The 17,057-nt window shown below is 59.6% G+C and overlaps 1 protein-coding gene across 1 annotated transcript in view; it reads right to left on the minus strand.

Moving 5' to 3' along the window:
• Positions 1 to 9,427, minus strand: part of LOC139241091 (phosphatidylinositol 5-phosphate 4-kinase type-2 gamma-like) — a 29,396-nt gene extending 19,969 nt beyond the window's left edge. The window contains exons 1-3 of the mRNA XM_070869779.1: positions 8,992 to 9,427; positions 4,239 to 4,336; positions 96 to 192 (exon numbers count right to left, since the gene is read on the minus strand). Coding sequence (XP_070725880.1) covers positions 96 to 192; positions 4,239 to 4,336; positions 8,992 to 9,300 — 504 coding nt within the window. The 5' untranslated portion in view covers positions 9,301 to 9,427. The remainder of the gene's footprint in view (positions 1 to 95; positions 193 to 4,238; positions 4,337 to 8,991) is intronic.
• Between the last annotated feature and the right edge of the window lie 7,630 nt (positions 9,428 to 17,057).

A 17,057-nucleotide genomic window follows, 5' to 3' on the forward strand; every position in this document is an offset into this window, starting at 1 on the left:
GGGGGGGACTAAATTGGACGGCACTTTCACAAAGCCAGCGCAGGCACGGCGAGCCCTAATTAAATCCTTCGGTGCTGCGAGATTCGAAGACACACCTGGTAATCTTGGTCGTCCACACCGAATCGTTCACGCAGGTTCCTGAATACTTGAGGGCAGTACTCCTTGAATTTGAAGTGGCTGGGCAGATTCTCTCTGCAGATGGAAATAAGACTTGCATTTATATAGCGCCTTTCACAACCACGGACGTCTGAAACCGCTTTACAGCCAATGAAATACTTTTGGAGTGTAGTCACTGTTGTAATGTGGGAAACACGGCAGGACGCTTACGCACAGCAAGCTCCCACACACATACTGATTGAGGAATAAATACTGGCCAATACTACGAGGATAACTCTTTGAAATAGTGGCCATGGGATCCTTTGCGTCCATCCGAGAGAGCAGACAGGGCCTCGGTTAAACGTCTCATCCGAAAGACAACAGCTCCGACAGTGCGGCGCTCCCTCAGTACCGCCCCTCCGACAGTGCGGCGCTCCCTCAGTACCGCCCCTCCGACACTGCAGCACTCCCTCAGTACCGCCCCTCCGACAGTGCGGCACTCCCTCAGTACCGCCCCTCCCTCAGCACAGGACTGGAATTTTGTGCTCAAGTCCCTGGAGTGGGGCTTGAATCCACAACCTTCTGACCCAGAGACGAATGTGCTGTCCACTGAGCCACAGCTGACTCTGTGGGAAAGGGATAAAGATGCACGGCCATGAGGTGTGTGCTGTCTGCCGAATCTTCCCTAATGTAACAGGCTCGAGGGGCTGAACAGCCTCCTGTCCCTAATGTAACAGGCTCGAGGAGCTGAACGGCCTCCTCCTGTCCCTAATGTAACAGGCTCGAGGGGCTGAATGGCCTCCTCCTGTTCCTAATGTAACAGACTCGAGGGGCTGAATGGCCTCCTCCTGTTCCTAATGTAACAGGCTCGAGGGGCTGAACGGCCTCCTCCTGTTCCTAATGTAACAGGCTCGAGGGGCTGAACGGCCTCCTCCTGTCCCTAATGTAACAGGCTCGATGGGCTGAACGGCCTCCTCCTGTCCCTAATGTAACAGGCTCGAGGGGCTGAATGGCCTCCTCCTGTTCCTAATGTAACAGGCTCGAGGGGCTGAACGGCCTCCTCCTGTTCCTAATGTAACAGGCTCGAGGGGCTGAACGGCCTCCTCCTGTCCCTAATGTAACAGGCTCGATGGGCTGAACGGCCTCCTCCTGTCCCTAATGTAACAGGCTCGAGGGGCTGAATGGCCTCCTCCTGTTCCTAATGTAACAGGCTCGAGGGGCTGAACGGCCTCCTCCTGTTCCTAATGTAACAGGCTCGAGGGGCTGAACGGCCTCCTCCTGTCCCTAATGTAACAGGCTCGAGGGGCTGAATGGCCTCCTCCTGTTCCTAATGTAACAGGCTCGAGGGGCTGAACGGCCTCCTCCTGTTCCTAATGTAACAGGCTCGAGGGGCTGAACGGCCTCCTCCTGTCCCTAATGTAACAGGCTCGAGGGGCTGAATGGCCTCCTCCTGTTCCTAATGTAACAGGCTCGAGGGGCTGAACGGCCTCCTCCTGTTCCTAATGTAACAGGCTCGAGGGGCTGAACGGCCTCCTCCTGTTCCTAATGTAACAGGCTCGAGGGGCTGAATGGCCTCCTCCTGTTCCTAATGTAACAGGCTCAAGGGGCTGAATGGCCTCCTCCTGTTCCTAATGTAACAGGCTCGAGGGGCTGAACGGCCTCCTCCTGTTCCTAATGTAACAGGCTCGAGGGGCTGAATGGCCTCCTCCTGTTCCTAATGTAACAGACTCGAGGGGCTGAACGGCCTCCTCCTGTTCCTAATGTAACAGGCTGGAGGGGCTGAATGGCCTCCTCCTGTCCCTAATGTAACAGGCTCGAGGGGCTGAACGGCCTCCTCCTGTTCCTAATGTAACAGACTCGAGGGGCTGAATGGCCTCCTCCTGTCCCTAATGTAACAGGCTCGAGGGGCTGAATGACCTCCTCCTGTTCCTAATGTAACAGGCTCGAGGGGCTGAACGGCCTCCTCCTGTTCCTAATGTAACAGGCTCGAGGGGCTGAATGGCCTCCTCCTGTCCCTAATGTAACAGGCTCGAGGGGCTGAATGGCCTCCTCCTGTTCCTAATGTAACAGACTCGAGGGGCTGAACGGCCTCCTCCTGTTCCTAATGTAACAGGCTGGAGGGGCTGAATGGCCTCCTCCTGTCCCTAATGTAACAGGCTCGAGGGGCTGAATGGCCTCCTCCTGTTCCTAATGTAACAGGCTCGAGGGGCTGAACGGCCTCCTCCTGTTCCTAATGTAACAGGCTCGAGGGGCTGAACGACCTCCTCCTGTTCCTAATGTAACAGGCTCGAGGGGCTGAACGGCCTCCTCCTGTTCCTAATGTAACAGGCTCAAGGGGCTGAACGGCCTCCTCCTGTTCCTAATGTAACAGGCTCGAGGGGCTGAAAGGCCTCCTCCTGTTCCTAATGTAACAGGCTCGAGGGGCTGAATGGCCTCCTCCTGTTCCTAATGTAACAGGCTCGAGGGGCTGAACGGCCTCCTCCTGTTCCTAATGTAACAGGCTCGAGGGGCTGAATGGCCTCCTCCTGTTCCTAATGTAACAGGCTCGAGGGGCTGAATGACCTCCTCCTGTTCCTAATGTAACAGGCTCGAGGGGCTGAATGGCCTCCTCCTGTTCCTAATTTAACAGGCTTGAAGGGCTGAATGGCCTCCTCCTGTTCCTAATGTATCAGCCTCGAGGGGCTGAATGGCCTCCTCCTGTTCCTAATGTAACAGGCTCGAAGGGCTGAACGGCCTCCTCCTGTTCCTAATGTAACAGCCTCGAGGGGCTGAATGGCCTCCTCCTGTTCCTAATGTAACAGGCTCGAGGGGCTGAATGGCCCCCTCCTGTTCCTAATGTAACAGCCTCGAGGGGCTGAATGGCCTCCTCCTGTTCCTAATGTAACAGGCTCGAGGGGCTGAACGGCCTCCTCCTGTTCCTAATGTAACAGGCTCGAGGGGCTGAAAGGCCTCCTCCTGTTCCTAATGTAACATGCTCGAGGGGCTGAATGGCCTCCTCCTGTTCCTAATGTAACAGGCTCGAGGGGCTGAACGGCCTCCTCCTGTTCCTAATGTAACAGGCTCGAGGGGCTGAATGGCCTCCTCCTGTTCCTAATGTAACAGGCTCGAGGGGCTGAATGACCTCCTCCTGTTCCTAATGTAACAGGCTCGAGGGGCTGAACGGCCTCCTCCTGTTCCTAATGTAACAGGCTCGAGGGGCTGAATGGCCTCCTCCTGTTCCTAATGTAACAGGCTCGAGGGGCTGAATGGCCTCCTCCTGTTCCTAATGTAACAGGCTCGAGGGGCTGAACGGCCTCCTCCTGTTCCTAATGTAACAGGCTCGAGGGGCTGAATGACCTCCTCCTGTTCCTAATGTAAGAGGCTCGAGGGGCTGAATGACCTCCTCCTGTTCCTAATGTAACAGGCTTGAAGGGCTGAATGGCCTCCTCCTGTTCCTAATGTATCAGCCTCGAGGGGCTGAATGGCCTCCTCCTGTTCCTAATGTAACAGGCTCGAAGGGCTGAACGGCCTCCTCCTGTTCCTAATGTAACAGCCTCGAGGGGCTGAATGGCCTCCTCCTGTTCCTACCAGGAGTATTGTGCACTGTTTTGGTCTTCTTACCCAAGGAAGGATATACTTGTCCTTAGAGGGAGTGCAATGAAGGTTCGCTGGACTGATTCCTGGAATGGGGGGATTGCCCTCAGAGAGATTGAGTCGACTATATTTCCTGAACTTTATTGAAACATATAATTTGTAAAAGGGCGTGACAGGGTAGATGCAGGGAGGATGTTTCCCCCCCCGGGCTGGGGAGTCTAGAACCAGGGGTCTCACAGTCTGAGGATAAGGGGTCGGCCATTTAGGACTGAGATGAGGAGGAATTTCTTCACTCAGAGGGAGGTGAATCCTTGGAATTCTCTGCCCCAGAGGGCTGTGGAGGCTCAGTCGTTGAGTACATTCAGGACTGAGATCGATAGATTTTTGGATTTTAAAGGAATCGAGGGATATGGGGATCGGGCGGGAAAGTGGAGTTGAGGTCGAAGATCAGCCGTGATCGTATTAATTGGCGGAGCAGGCTCGAGGGGCCGAATGGCCGACTCCTGCTCAGAGGAACAGAAGAGCTCCTTGCCACAGACTGGCCTGTAAATCCCTGCCAATTTACTCACTTGTTGAAGAGGTGGTTGTTAACCTTGATCTTGCTGTTGGCTTTGAAGTCATCTGGCAGGAGCATCACAGGCACTGGGACATGGTTGAGCTCATTAATCTGTCAGAGAGAACAAGCAAGCACTTAGTGCATCGCTTCCAAATAACACGAACTCAGGATGTCCCAAAGCACCGTACAGCTGCTTCAGTACTTTTTGGAGTGTAGTCGCTGTTGTAATGTGGGAAACGCCAGTTTCCGCACAGCAAGCTCCCACACACAGCAATGTGATAATGACCCAGATCATCTGTTTTAGTGATGTTGGTCGAGGGATAAATATTGGCCCCAGGACACCGGGGAGAACTCCCCCTGCTCTTCTTCGGCATAGTACCGTGGGATCTTTTACATCCACCCGAGAGGGCAGACGGGGCCTCGGTTTAACGTCTCATCTGAAAGACGGCCCCTCCGACAGTGCGGCGCTCCCTCAGTACTGCCCCTCCGACAGTGCGGCGCTCCCTCAGTACTGCCCCTCCGACAGTGCGGCGCTCCCTCAGTACTGCCCTCCGACAGTGCGGCGCTCCCTCAGTACTGCCCCTCCGACAGTGCGGCGCTCCCTCAGTACTGCCCCTCCGACAGTTCGGTGCTCCCTCAGTACTGCCCCTCCGACAGTGCGGCACTCCCTCAGTACTGCCCCTCCGACAGTGCGGCGCTCCCTCAGTACTGCCTCTCCGACAGTGCGACGCTCCCTCAGTACTGCCCCTCCGACAGTGCCGCGTTCCCTCAGTAAGGCACTCCCTCAGTACCGCCCCTCCGACAGTGCGACGCACCCTCAGTACTGCCCCTCCGACAGTGCGGCGCTCCCTCAGTACTGCCCCTCCGACAGTGCCGAGTTCCCTCAGTAAGGCACTCCCTCAGTACTGCCCCTCCGACAGTGCGGCGCTCCCTCAGTACCGCCCCTCCGACAGTGCCGAGTTCCCTCAGTACTGCCCCTCCGACAGTGCGGCGCTCCCTCAGTACTGCCCCTCCGACAGTGCGGGGCTCCCTCAGTATCGCCCCTCCGACAGTGCGGCGCTCCCTCAGCACCGCCCCTCCGACAGTGCGGCACTATTTCGAAGAAGAGCAGGGGAGTTAACCTCTGCGTCCTGGCCAATATATATCCCTCAATCTTCAATCAACATCACAAAAAAAACAGATGATCTGGGTCAGTATCACATTGCTGTGTGTGGGAGCTTGCTGTGCGCAAATGGGCTGCTGCGTTTCTGACATTACAACAGTGACTACATTCTAAAAAAAAGTACTTCGTTGGCTGCAAAGTGTTTTGAGACATACGGTGGTCGTGAAAGGCGCAATATAAATCCAAGTCTCTCTTTCCCTCACTTCTCCACAACTCTTCCCCACTCTCTCTCTCTCTCTAACTGGCCCCGCACATTCTGCCTCTGTCCTCCAACCCTGCTAACCCCGCTATACTCTCTCTGGCTCCACTCCGCTCCCCATCTGTCCCCACTCAAAGAATGCCTCCTCTCACACCAATCCCCTCGTCCTCGTTCCCCCCGCCTCAATCTCACCCCCCCTCGACACCCAGTTCTTCACACTCTCCCCTTCCTCGCACCCACTCCCTCCCTCCCTTGTCCCATCTCCTCCTTTTCGACTGTGCACTTGCTCATTCACCCTCTCCACGTCCTGTCCTGCATTACGCTCCTGTGTCCTCCCGTGTCCCCTCCCCCAGTATCTGACCACCCAACCCGTGGCCCCCTCCCCATGCCCCCAGCTCCACCTAAGCGAGTGGTTGAATCGTGGCTCCCCCCCCCCCATCCTGTGTACCCTCTCACCGAGGGGGTTGAGCTCCCGTGTCTCTCCCCTCAGTATCTAACCCCCATCGCCCCACTGGTGCCCCTTCATTGAGAGGTTTACCCCCACATGCTCCCTGACCTGTGATGCCCCCTCCCCCAGTATCGGACCACCCCCTCATGTGACCTCTGTACCCTCCCCTCCCCCCCCACACCCTGTATACCCTCCTATACCCCCCCTGTACCCTGTATACCCTCCTATACCCCCAAAGTACCCTCTATACCCCCCCAGTACCCTCTATACCCTCCTACAACCCCCAGTACCCTCTATACCCTCCTATACCCCCCCAGTACCCTCTATACCCCCCCAGTACCCTGTATACCCTCCTATACCCCCCCAATACCCTCTATACCCTCCTATACCCACCAGTACCCTCTATACCCTCCTATACCCACCAGTACCCTCTATACCCTCCTATATCCACCAGTACCCTCTCTACCCTCCTATACCCACCAGTACCCTGTATACCCTCCTACACCCCCCCAGTACCCTCTCTACCCTCCTATACCCCCAAAGTACCCTCTATACCCCCCCAGTACCCTCTATACCCTCCTACAATCCCCAGTACCCTCTATACCCTCCTATACCCACCAGTACCCTCTATACCCTCCTATACCCACCAGTACCCTCTCTACCCTCCTATACCCCCCAGTACCCTGTATACCCTCCTACACCCCCCAGTACCCTCTCTACCCTCCTACACCCCCCAGTACCCTCTATACCCCCCAGTACCCTCTATACTCTCCTACACCCCCCCAGTACCCTCCTATACCCCCCAGTACCCTCTATACCCTCCTACACCCCCCCAGTACCCTCCTATACCCCCCAGTACCTTCCTATACCCCCCAGTACCCTCCTATACCCCCCAGTACCCTCTATACCCTGCTATACCCTCCTATACCCCCCAGTACCCTCTATACCGTCCTATATCCCCCTGTACCCTCTATACCCCCCAGTACCCTCTATACCCTCCTATACCCCCCAGTATCCTCTATACCCTCCTATACCCCCCAGTACCCTCTATACCCGCCTATACCCCCCAGTACCCTCTATACCCTCCTATACCCCCCAGTACCCTCTATACCCTCCTATACCCCCCCCCCAGTACCCTGTATACCCTCCTATACCCCCCCAGTACCCTCTATACCCTCCTACACCCCCCAGTACCCTCGATACCCCCCAGTATCCTCTCTACCCTCCTATACACCCCAGTACCCTGTATACCCTCCTACACCCCCCCAGTACCCTCTATACCCCCCAGTACCCTCTATACCCTCCAGTACCCCCCAATACCCTCTATACCCCCCAATACCCTCTATACCCCCCAATACCCTCTATACCCCCCAATACCCTCCTATACCACCCTCTATACCCTCCTATACCCCCAGTACCCTCCTACAACACCCTCTATACCCTCCTATACCCCCCAGTACCCTCTATACCCTCCTATACCACCCTATACCCCCAGTACCCTCCTATACCACCCTCTATACCCTCCTATACCACCCTCTATACACTCCTATACCACCCTCTATACCCTCCTATACCACCCTCTATACCCTCCTATACCCCCGAGTACCCTCTATACCCTCCTATACCACCCTCTATACCCTCCTATACTCCCAGTACCCTCCTATACCCCTATACCACCCTCTATACCCTCCTATACCACCCTCTATACCCTCCTATACCCCCAGTACCCTCCTATACCCCCATACCACCCTCTATACCCTCCTATACCCCCAGTACCCTCCTATACCCCCATACCACCCTCTATACCCTCCTATACCCCCAGTACCCTCCTATACCCCCATACCACCCTCTATACCCTCCTATACCCCCATACCACCCTCTATACCCTCCTATACCCCCAGTACCCTCCTATACCCCCATACCACCCTCTATACCCTCCTATACCCCCAGTACCCTCCTATACCCCATACCACCCTTTATACCCTCCTATACCCCCCAGTACCCTCCTATACCCCCATACCACCCTCTATACCCTCCAAAACGCCCAGTACCCTCCTATACCCCCATACCACCCTCTATACCCTCCTATACCCCCATACCACCCTCTATACCCTCCTATACCCCCCAGTACCCTCCTATACCCCCATACCACCCTCTATACCCTCCTATACCACCCTCTATACCCCCCAGTACCCTCCTATACCCCCATACCACCCCCAGTACCCTCCTATACCACCCTCTATACCCCCAGTACCCTCCTATACCACCCTCTATACCCCCAGTACCCTCCTATACCACCCTCTATACCCCCAGTACCCTCCTATACCACCCTCTATACCCCCAGTACCCTCCTATACCACCCTCTATACCCTCCTATACCCCCAGTACCCTCCTATACCACCCTCTATACCCCCAGTACCCTCCTATACCACCCTCTATACCCTCCTATACCCCCAGTACCCTCCTATACCACCCTCTATACCCCCAGTACCCTCCTATACCACCCTCTATACCCTCCTATACCACCCTCTATACCCTCCTATACCCCCATACCACCCTCTATACCCTCCTATACCACCCTCTATACCCTCCTATACCCTCCTATACCCCCAGTACCCTCCTATACCACCCTCTATACCCCCAGTACCCTCCTATACCACCCTCTATACCCCCAGTACCCTCCTATACCCCCAGTACCCTCCTATACCACCTCTATACCCTCCTATACCACCCTCTATACCCTCCTATACCCCTATACCACCCTCTATACCCTCCTATACCCCCAGTACCCTCCTATACCACCCTCTATACCCCCAGTACCCTCCTATACCACCCTCTATACCCCCAGTACCCTCCTATACCCCCAGTACCCTCCTATACCACCCTCTATACCCTCCTATACCACCCTCTATACCCTCCTATACCCCCAGTACCCTCCATACCCCCCAGCCCCTCACCGAGTGGTTGACGCCCCACATGAAGACGCTGAAGAGCGGGCGGCCGGCGCGGAACACCGACACTTTCTGCGACACAAAATGCTTCTTCTTGCTCTTGGTCTTGGAGGCCGAGGCCGAGGCGGTGACGGTGGCGGTGACCGGGGCCGAGCCGGAGATCCCTGTCCCTGACCCTGACCCTGTCCCGGGGCTGAGCGGGAGGCCCAGGCCGAGGCCGGAGCCGGAGCCGGAGCCGGAGCCGGGGATGGGGATGGGGATGGGGATGGGGATGGGGCCTGTGGCCGGAGACGGGGCCGAGCCGCCGGACGCCATGAGCCGAGTGTGAGGGAGGAGAGGCCCAGGGCCCGGGCCGTCCGTCTACCGCCGCCTCCGCCTCACCTGGAGCCCGGCAGGTAAGGCCCGTCACGTGGGCAACGCCTCAGGGCCCGGGCCCCGCCCCCGTCTCCAGGGGGACAGGCCCCGCCCCTCTCCTGTCTCCAGGGGGACAGGCCCCGCCCCTCTCCTGTCTCCAGGGGGACAGGCCCCGCCCCTCTCCTGTCTCCAGGGGACAGGCCCCGCCCCTCTCCTGTCTCCAGGGGACAGGCCCCGCCCCCTCTCCTGTCTCCTGTCTCCAGGGGGACAGGCCCCGCCCCCTCTCCTCTCTCCAGGGGGACAGGCCCCGCCCCCTCTCCTCTCTCCAGGGGGACAGGCCCCGCCCCCTCTCCTGTCTCCTCTCTCCAGGGGGACAGGCCCCGCCCCTCTCCTGTCTCCAGGGGGACAGGCCCCGCCCCTCTCCTCTCTCCAGGGGGACAGGCCCCGCCCCCTCTCCTCTCTCCTCTCTCCAGGGGGACAGGCCCCGCCCCTCTCCTGTCTCCAGGGGGGACAGGCCCCGCCCCCTCTCCTCTCTCCAGGGGGACAGGCCCCGCCCCCTCTCCTCTCTCCTCTCTCCAGGGGGACAGGCCCCGCCCCTCTCCTGTCTCCAGGGGGGACAGGCCCCGCCCCCTCTCCTCTCTCCAGGGGGGACAGGCCCCGCCCCCTCTCCTCTCTCCTCTCTCCAGGGGGACAGGCCCCGCCCCCTCTCCTCTCTCCTCTCTCCAGGGGGACAGGCCCCGCCCCCTCTCCTGTCTCCAGGGGGACAGGCCCCGCCCCCTCTCCTCTCTCCTCTCTCCAGGGGGACAGGCCCCGCCCCCTCTCCTCTCTCCTGTCTCCAGGGGGACAGGCCCCGCCCCCTCTCCTCTCTCCTCTCTCCAGGGGGACAGGCCCCGCCCCCTCTCCTGTCTCCAGGGGGACAGGCCCCGCCCCCTCTCCTCTCTCCTCTCTCCAGGGGGACAGGCCCCGCCCCCTCTCCTGTCTCCAGGGGGACAGGCCCCGCCCCCTCTCCTCTCTCCTCTCTCCAGGGGGACAGGCCCCGCCCCCTCTCCTGTCTCCAGGGGGACAGGCCCCGCCCCCTCTCCTCTCTCCTCTCTCCAGGGGGACAGGCCCCGCCCCCTCTCCTCTCTCCTCTCTCCAGGGGGGCAGGCCCCGCCCCCTCTCCTCTCTCCTCTCTCCAGGGGGACAGGCCCCGCCCCCTCTCCTGTCTCCAGGGGGGACAGGCCCCGCCCCCTCTCCTCTCTCCAGGGGGACAGGCCCCGCCCCCTCTCCTCTCTCCTCTCTCCAGGGGGACAGGCCCCGCCCCCTCTCCTCTCTCCTCTCTCCAGGGGGACAGGCCCCGCCCCCTCTCCTCTCTCCTCTCTCCAGGGGGGACAGGCCCCGCCCCCTCTCCTCTCTCCTCTCTCCAGGGGGACAGGCCCCGCCCCCTCTCCTCTCTCCTCTCTCCAGGGGGACAGGCCCCGCCCCCTCTCCTGTCTCCAGGGGGACAGGCCCCGCCCCCTCTCCTCTCTCCTCTCTCCAGGGGGACAGGCCCCGCCCCCTCTCCTCTCTCCTCTCTCCAGGGGGACAGGCCCCGCCCCCTCTCCTCTCTCCTCTCTCCAGGGGGACAGGCCCCGCCCCCTCTCCTCTCTCCTCTCTCCAGGGGGACAGGCCCCGCCCCCTCTCCTCTCTCCAGGGGGACAGGCCCCGCCCCCTCTCCTCTCTCCAGGGGGACAGGCCCCGCCCCCTCTCCTCTCTCCTCTCTCCAGGGGGACAGGCCCCGCCCCCTCTCCTCTCTCCTCTCTCCAGGGGGACAGGCCCCGCCCCCTCTCCTCTCTCCTCTCTCCAGGAGGGGCAGGCCCCGCCCCCTCTCCTCTCTCCAGGGGGGACAGGCCCCGCCCCCTCTCCTCTCTCCTCTCTCCAGGGGGACAGGCCCCGCCCCCTCTCCTCTCTCCTCTCTCCAGGGGGACAGGCCCCGCCCCCTCTCCTCTCTCCTCTCTCCAGGAGGGGCAGGCCCCGCCCCCTCTCCTCTCTCCAGGGGGGACAGGCCCCGCCCCCTCTCCTCTCTCCTCTCTCCAGGGGGGCAGGCCCCGCCCCTCTCCTCTCTCCAGGGGGGCAGGCCCCGCCCCCTCTCCTCTCTCCAGGGGGACAGGCCCCGCCCCTCTCCTGTCTCCAGGGGGACAGGCCCCGCCCCCTCTCCTCTCTCCAGGGGGACAGGCCCCGCCCCCTCTCCTCTCTCCTCTCTCCAGGGGGACAGGCCCCGCCCCCTCCTGCCTACAGGGTGACAGGCCCCGTCCCTCTCCTGTCTCCAGGGTAACGGGCCAGGTAAGCCTCACCTGTTCATTGCCCCAATGGCCGACATCTTCTTCTCCATTAAATTACCGTTCACCAAAGGGGCAGGTTACCCCAAACCCCCCCCCCCCCGCCCTGCCCAACCCCCACACCACCGTGACCCCCCAAGCGGTGACCCCAAGCGGTGACCCCAAGAGCGGTGACCCTAAGCGGTGACCCCAAGAGCGATGACCCCAAGCGGTGACCCCAAGAGCGGTGACCCCAAGCGGTGACCCCCAAGCGGTGACCCCCCAAGCGGTGACCCCAAGCGGTGACCCCCCAAGCGGTGACCCCAAGAGCGGTGACCCCAAGCGGTGACCCCAAGCGGTGACCCCCAAGCGGTGACCCCCCCAAGCGGTGACCCCCCAAGCGGTGACCCCAAGCGGTGACCCCCCAAGCGGTGACCCCAAGAGCGGTGACCCCAAGCGGTGACCCCAAGAGCGGTGACCCCAAGCGGTGACCCCAAGCGGTGACCCCCAAGCGGTGACCCCAAGCGGTGACCCCAAGAGCGGTGACCCCAAGCGGTGACCCCAAGCGGTGACCCCCCAGCGGTGACCCCAAGCGGTGACCCCCCCAGCGGTGACCCCAAGCGGTGACCCCCAAGCGGTGACCCTAGTTGTATTGAGTTCGGTTTAAATCCTGTCACCCCCGACCCCCGACCCCCGGGCGCACTCCCTCTCCCAGGGACATTGGGGACTGGCCCCCGCCCCGTGGTCCCCCCAGTGGTTCTAGTCTCCCCCCATCAGTGGGAACATCCTCTCTGCATCCACCTTGTCGAGCCCCCCTCATAATCTTATACGTTTCGATAAGATCACCTCTCATTCTTCTGAACTCCAATGAGTAGAGGCCCAACCTCCTCAACCTTTCCTCATAAGTCAACCCCCTCATCTCCGGAATCAACCGAGTGAACCTTCTCTGAACTGCCTCCAAAGCAAGTATATCCTTTCGTAAATACGGAGACCAAAACTGCACGCAGTACTCCAGGTGTGGCCTCACCAATACCCTGTATAACTGTAGCAAGACCTCCCTGCTTTTATACTCCATGGCACTGGTCCTGTAGTTTTGTTCCACTCCAGCCCAGGAGCTTGTTGAGTGTCAGGTGGAGCAGGGCAGCGAGGAAGATCGAGAGGGTTGCGGGGGGGCAATGACGCAGCCCTGCTCGGCCCCGGTCCGGACGCGGATTGGCTCTGTGGTGGATCCCTTGGTCAGGATCACGGCCTTGCATGTCCCTGATAAAGTGCAACAAACCCCACCGACACCTGGGAGTCCCTGGGCCCAAAGACCAGTCCGCCCAAAGTGGAGGGAGTGCATCCGGGAGGGCGCTGAGCACCTCGAGTCTCGTCGCCGAGAGCGTGCAGAAACCAAGCGCAGGCAGCGGAAGGAGCGTGCGGCAAACCAGTCCCACCCTCCCCTTCCCTCAACGTCTATCTGTCCCACCTGTGACAGGGACTGTGGCTTCCCATATTGGACTGTTCAGCCACCTAAGGACTCGTGTTTAGAGTGGAAGCAAGTCTTCCTCGATCCCGAGGGACTGCCGATGATGATGATGGTGGCCAAAGATCAAGAGATCACGTGTATTGATATAGCGCCTTTAACATCGTGAAATGTCCCAAGGTGCTTCACAGGAACATTATGCAATTAAAAATTTGACACTGAGCCGCATAAGTAGAAATTAGGGACAGGTGACCAAAAGCTGGGTCAAAGAGGGAGGTTTTAAGGAGCGTCTTGAAAGAGGAGAGAGAGAGACAGAGAGGTTTAGGGAGGGAGTTCCAGAGCTTGGGGCCCAGACAACAGAAGGCACGGCCACCGCTGGTGGAGCGATTATAATCAGGGATGTTCAGGAGGGCAGAATTCGAGGAGTGCAGAGATCTCGGGGGGTTGTGGGGCTGGAGGGGGTTACAGAGATAGGGAGGGGTGTAGGGGCTGGAGGTTACAGAGATAGGGAGGGGTGTAAGAGCTGGAGGGGGTTACAGAGATAGGGAGGGGTGTAGGGGGCTGGAGGAGGTTACAGAGATAGGGAGGGGTGTAGGGGCTGGAGGAAGTTACAGAGATAAGGAGGGGTGTAGGGGTTGGAGGAAGTTACAGAGATAGGGAGGGGTGTAGGGGCTGGAGATTACAGAGATAGGGAGGGGTGTAGGGGGCTGGAGGGGGTTACAGAGATAGGGAGGGGTATAGGGGCTGGAGGAGATTACAGAGATAGGGAGGGGTGTAGGGGCTGGAGGAAGTTATAGAGATAGGGAGTGGTGTAGGGGCTGGAGGAGGTTACAGAGATAGGGAGGGGTGTAGGGGCTGGAGGAGCTTACAGAGATAGGGAGGGGTGTAGTGGCTGGAGGAGGTTACAGAGATAGGGAGGGGTGTAGGGGCTGGAGGAGGTTACGGAGATAGGCATTGGTGTAGGGGCTGGAGGAGGTTACAGAGATAGGGAGGGGTGTAGGGACTGGAGGAGGTTACAGAGATAGGGAGGGGTGTAGGGGCTGGAGGAGGTTACAGAGATAGGGAGGGGTGTAGGGGCTGGAGGAGGTTACAGAGATAGGGAGGGGTGTAGGGGCTGGAGGAGGTTACAGAGATAGGGAGGGGTGTAGGGGCTGGAGGAAGTTATAGAGATAGGGAGGGGTGTAGGGGCTGGAGGAGGTTACAGAGATAGGGAGGGGTGTAGGGGCTGGAGGAAGTTATAGAGATAGGGAGGGGTGTAGGGGCTGGAGGAGGTTACAGAGATAGGGAGGGGTGTAGGGGCTGGAGGAGGTTACAGAGATAGGGAGGGATGTAGGGGTTGGAGGAAGTTACAGAGATAGGGAGGGGTGTAGGGGCTGGAGGAGGTTACAGAGATAGGGAGGGGTGTAGGGGGCTGGAGGAGGTTACAGAGATAGGGAGGGGTGTAGGGGCTGGAGGAAGTTATAGAGATAGGGAGGGGTGTAGGGGCTGGAGGAGGTTACAGAGAGGGAGGGGTGTAGGGGCTGGAGGAGGTTACAGAGATAGGGAGGGGTGTAGGGGCTGGAGGAAGTTATAGAGATAGGGAGGGGTGTAGGGGCTGGAGGAGGTTACAGAGATAGGGAGGGGTGTAGGGGCTGGAGGAAGTTATAGAGATAGGGAGGGGTGTAGGGGCTGGAGGAGGTTACAGAGATAGGGAGGGGTGTAGGGGGCTGGAGGAGGTTAGAGAGATAGGGAGGGGTGTAGGGGCTGGAGGAGGTTACAGAGATAGGGAGGGGTGTAGGGGTTGGAGGAAGTTACAGAGATAGGGAGGGGTGTAGGGGGCTGGAGGAGGTTAGAGAGATAGGGAGGGGTGTAGGGGCTGGAGGAGGTTACAGAGATAGGGAGGGGTGTAGGGGTTGGAGGAAGTTACAGAGATAGGGAGGGGTGTAGGGGCTGGAGGAGGTTACAGAGATAGGGAGGGGTGTAGGGGCTGGAGGTTACAGAGATAGGGAGGGGTGTAGGGGGCTGGAGGGGGTTACAGAGATAGGGAGGGGTGTAGGGGCTGGAGGGGGTTACAGAGATAGGGAGGGGTGTAGGGGCTGGAGGGGGTTACAGAGATAGGGAGGGGTGTAGGGGCTGGAGGAGGTTACAGAGATAGGGAGGGATGTAGGGGCTGGAGGAGGTTACAGAGATAGGGAGGGGTGTAGGGGCTGGAGGGGGGTTACAGAGATAGGGAGGGGTGTAGGGGCTGGAGGAGGTTACAGAGATAGGGAGGGGTGTAGGGGCTGGAGGAGGTTACAGAGATAGGGAGGGGTGTAGGGGCTGGAGGAGGTTACAGAGATAGGGAGGGATGTAGGGGCTGGAGGAGGTTACAGAGATAGGGAGGGGTGTAGGGGCTGGAGGAGGTTACAGAGATAGGGAGGGGCTGGAGGGGGTTACAGAGATAGGGAGGGGTGTAGGGGCTGGAGGAGGTTACAGAGATAGGGAGGTGTGTAGGGGGCTGGAGGAGGTTACAGAGATAGGGAGGGGTGTAGGGGCTGGAGGGGGTTACAGAGATAGGGAGGGGTGTAGGGGCTGGAGGGGGGTTACAGAGATAGGGAGGGGTGTAGGGGCTGGAGGAGGTTACAGAGATAGGGAGGGATGTAGGGGCTGGAGGAGGTTACAGAGATAGGGAGGGGTGTAGGGGCTGGAGGAGGTTACAGAGATAGGGAGGGGCTGGAGGGGGTTACAGAGATAGGGAGGGGTGTAGGGGCTGGAGGAGGTTACAGAGATAGGGAGGTGTGTAGGGGGCTGGAGGAGGTTACAGAGATAGGGAGGGGTGTAGGGGCTGGAGGGGGTTACAGAGATAGGGAGGGGTGTAGGGGCTGGAGGAGGTTACAGAGATAGGGAGGGATGTAGGGGCTGGAGGAGGTTACAGAGATAGGGAGGGGTGTAGGGGCTGGAGGAGGTTACAGAGATAGGGAGGGGCTGGAGGGGGTTACAGAGATAGGGAGGGGTGTAGGGGCTGGAGGAGGTTACAGAGATAGGGAGGTGTGTAGGGGGCTGGAGGAGGTTACAGAGATAGGGAGGGGTGTAGGGGCTGGAGGGGGTTACAGAGATAGGGAGGGGTGTAGGGGCTGGAGGGGGGTTACAGAGATAGGGAGGGGTGTAGGGGCTGGAGGAGGTTACAGAGATAGGGAGGGGTGTAGGGGCTGGAGGAGGTTACAGAGATAGGGAGGGGTGTAGGGGCTGGAGGAGGTTACAGAGATAGGGAGGGATGTAGGGGCTGGAGGAGGTTACAGAGATAGGGAGGGGTGTAGGGGCTGGAGGAGGTTACAGAGATAGGGAGGGGTGTAGGGGCTGGAGGAGGTTACAGAGATAGGGAGGGGTGTAGGGGCTGGAGGGGGTTACAGAGATAGGGAGGGGTGTAGGGGCTGGAGGAGGTTACAGAGATAGGGAGGGGTGTAGGGGCTGGAGGAGGTTACAGAGATAGGGAGGGGTGTAGGGGCTGGAGGAGGTTACAGAGATAGGGAGGGGTGTAGGGGCTGGAGGAGGTTACAGAGATAGGGAGGGGTGTAGGGGCTGGAGGAGGTTACAGAGATAGGGAGGGGTGTAGGGTCTGGAGGAGGTTACAGAGATAGGGAGGGGTGTAGGGGCTGGAGGAGGTTACAGAGATAGGGAGGGGTGTAGGGGCTGGAGGGGGTTACAGAGATAGGGAGGGGTGTAGGGGCTGGAGGAGGTTACAGAGATAGGGAGGGGTGTGGGGGCTGGAGGAGGTTACAGAGATAGGGAGGGGTGTAGGGGCTGGAGGAGGTTACAGAGATAGGGAGGGGTGTGGGGGCTGGAGGAGGTTACAGAGATAGGGAGGGGTGTAGGAGCTGGAGGAGGTTACAGAGATAGGGAGGGGTGTAGGGGTTGGAGGAAGTTACAGAGATAGGGAGGGGTGTAGGGGGCTGGAGGAGGTTAGAGAGATAGGGAGGGGTGTAGGGGCTGGAGGAGGTTACAGAGATAGGGAGGGGTGT

The sequence above is a fragment of the Pristiophorus japonicus genome, chromosome Y, assembly GCF_044704955.1.
Source record: "Pristiophorus japonicus isolate sPriJap1 chromosome Y, sPriJap1.hap1, whole genome shotgun sequence".
In the NCBI taxonomy this organism is placed as follows: Eukaryota; Metazoa; Chordata; class Chondrichthyes; family Pristiophoridae; genus Pristiophorus; species Pristiophorus japonicus.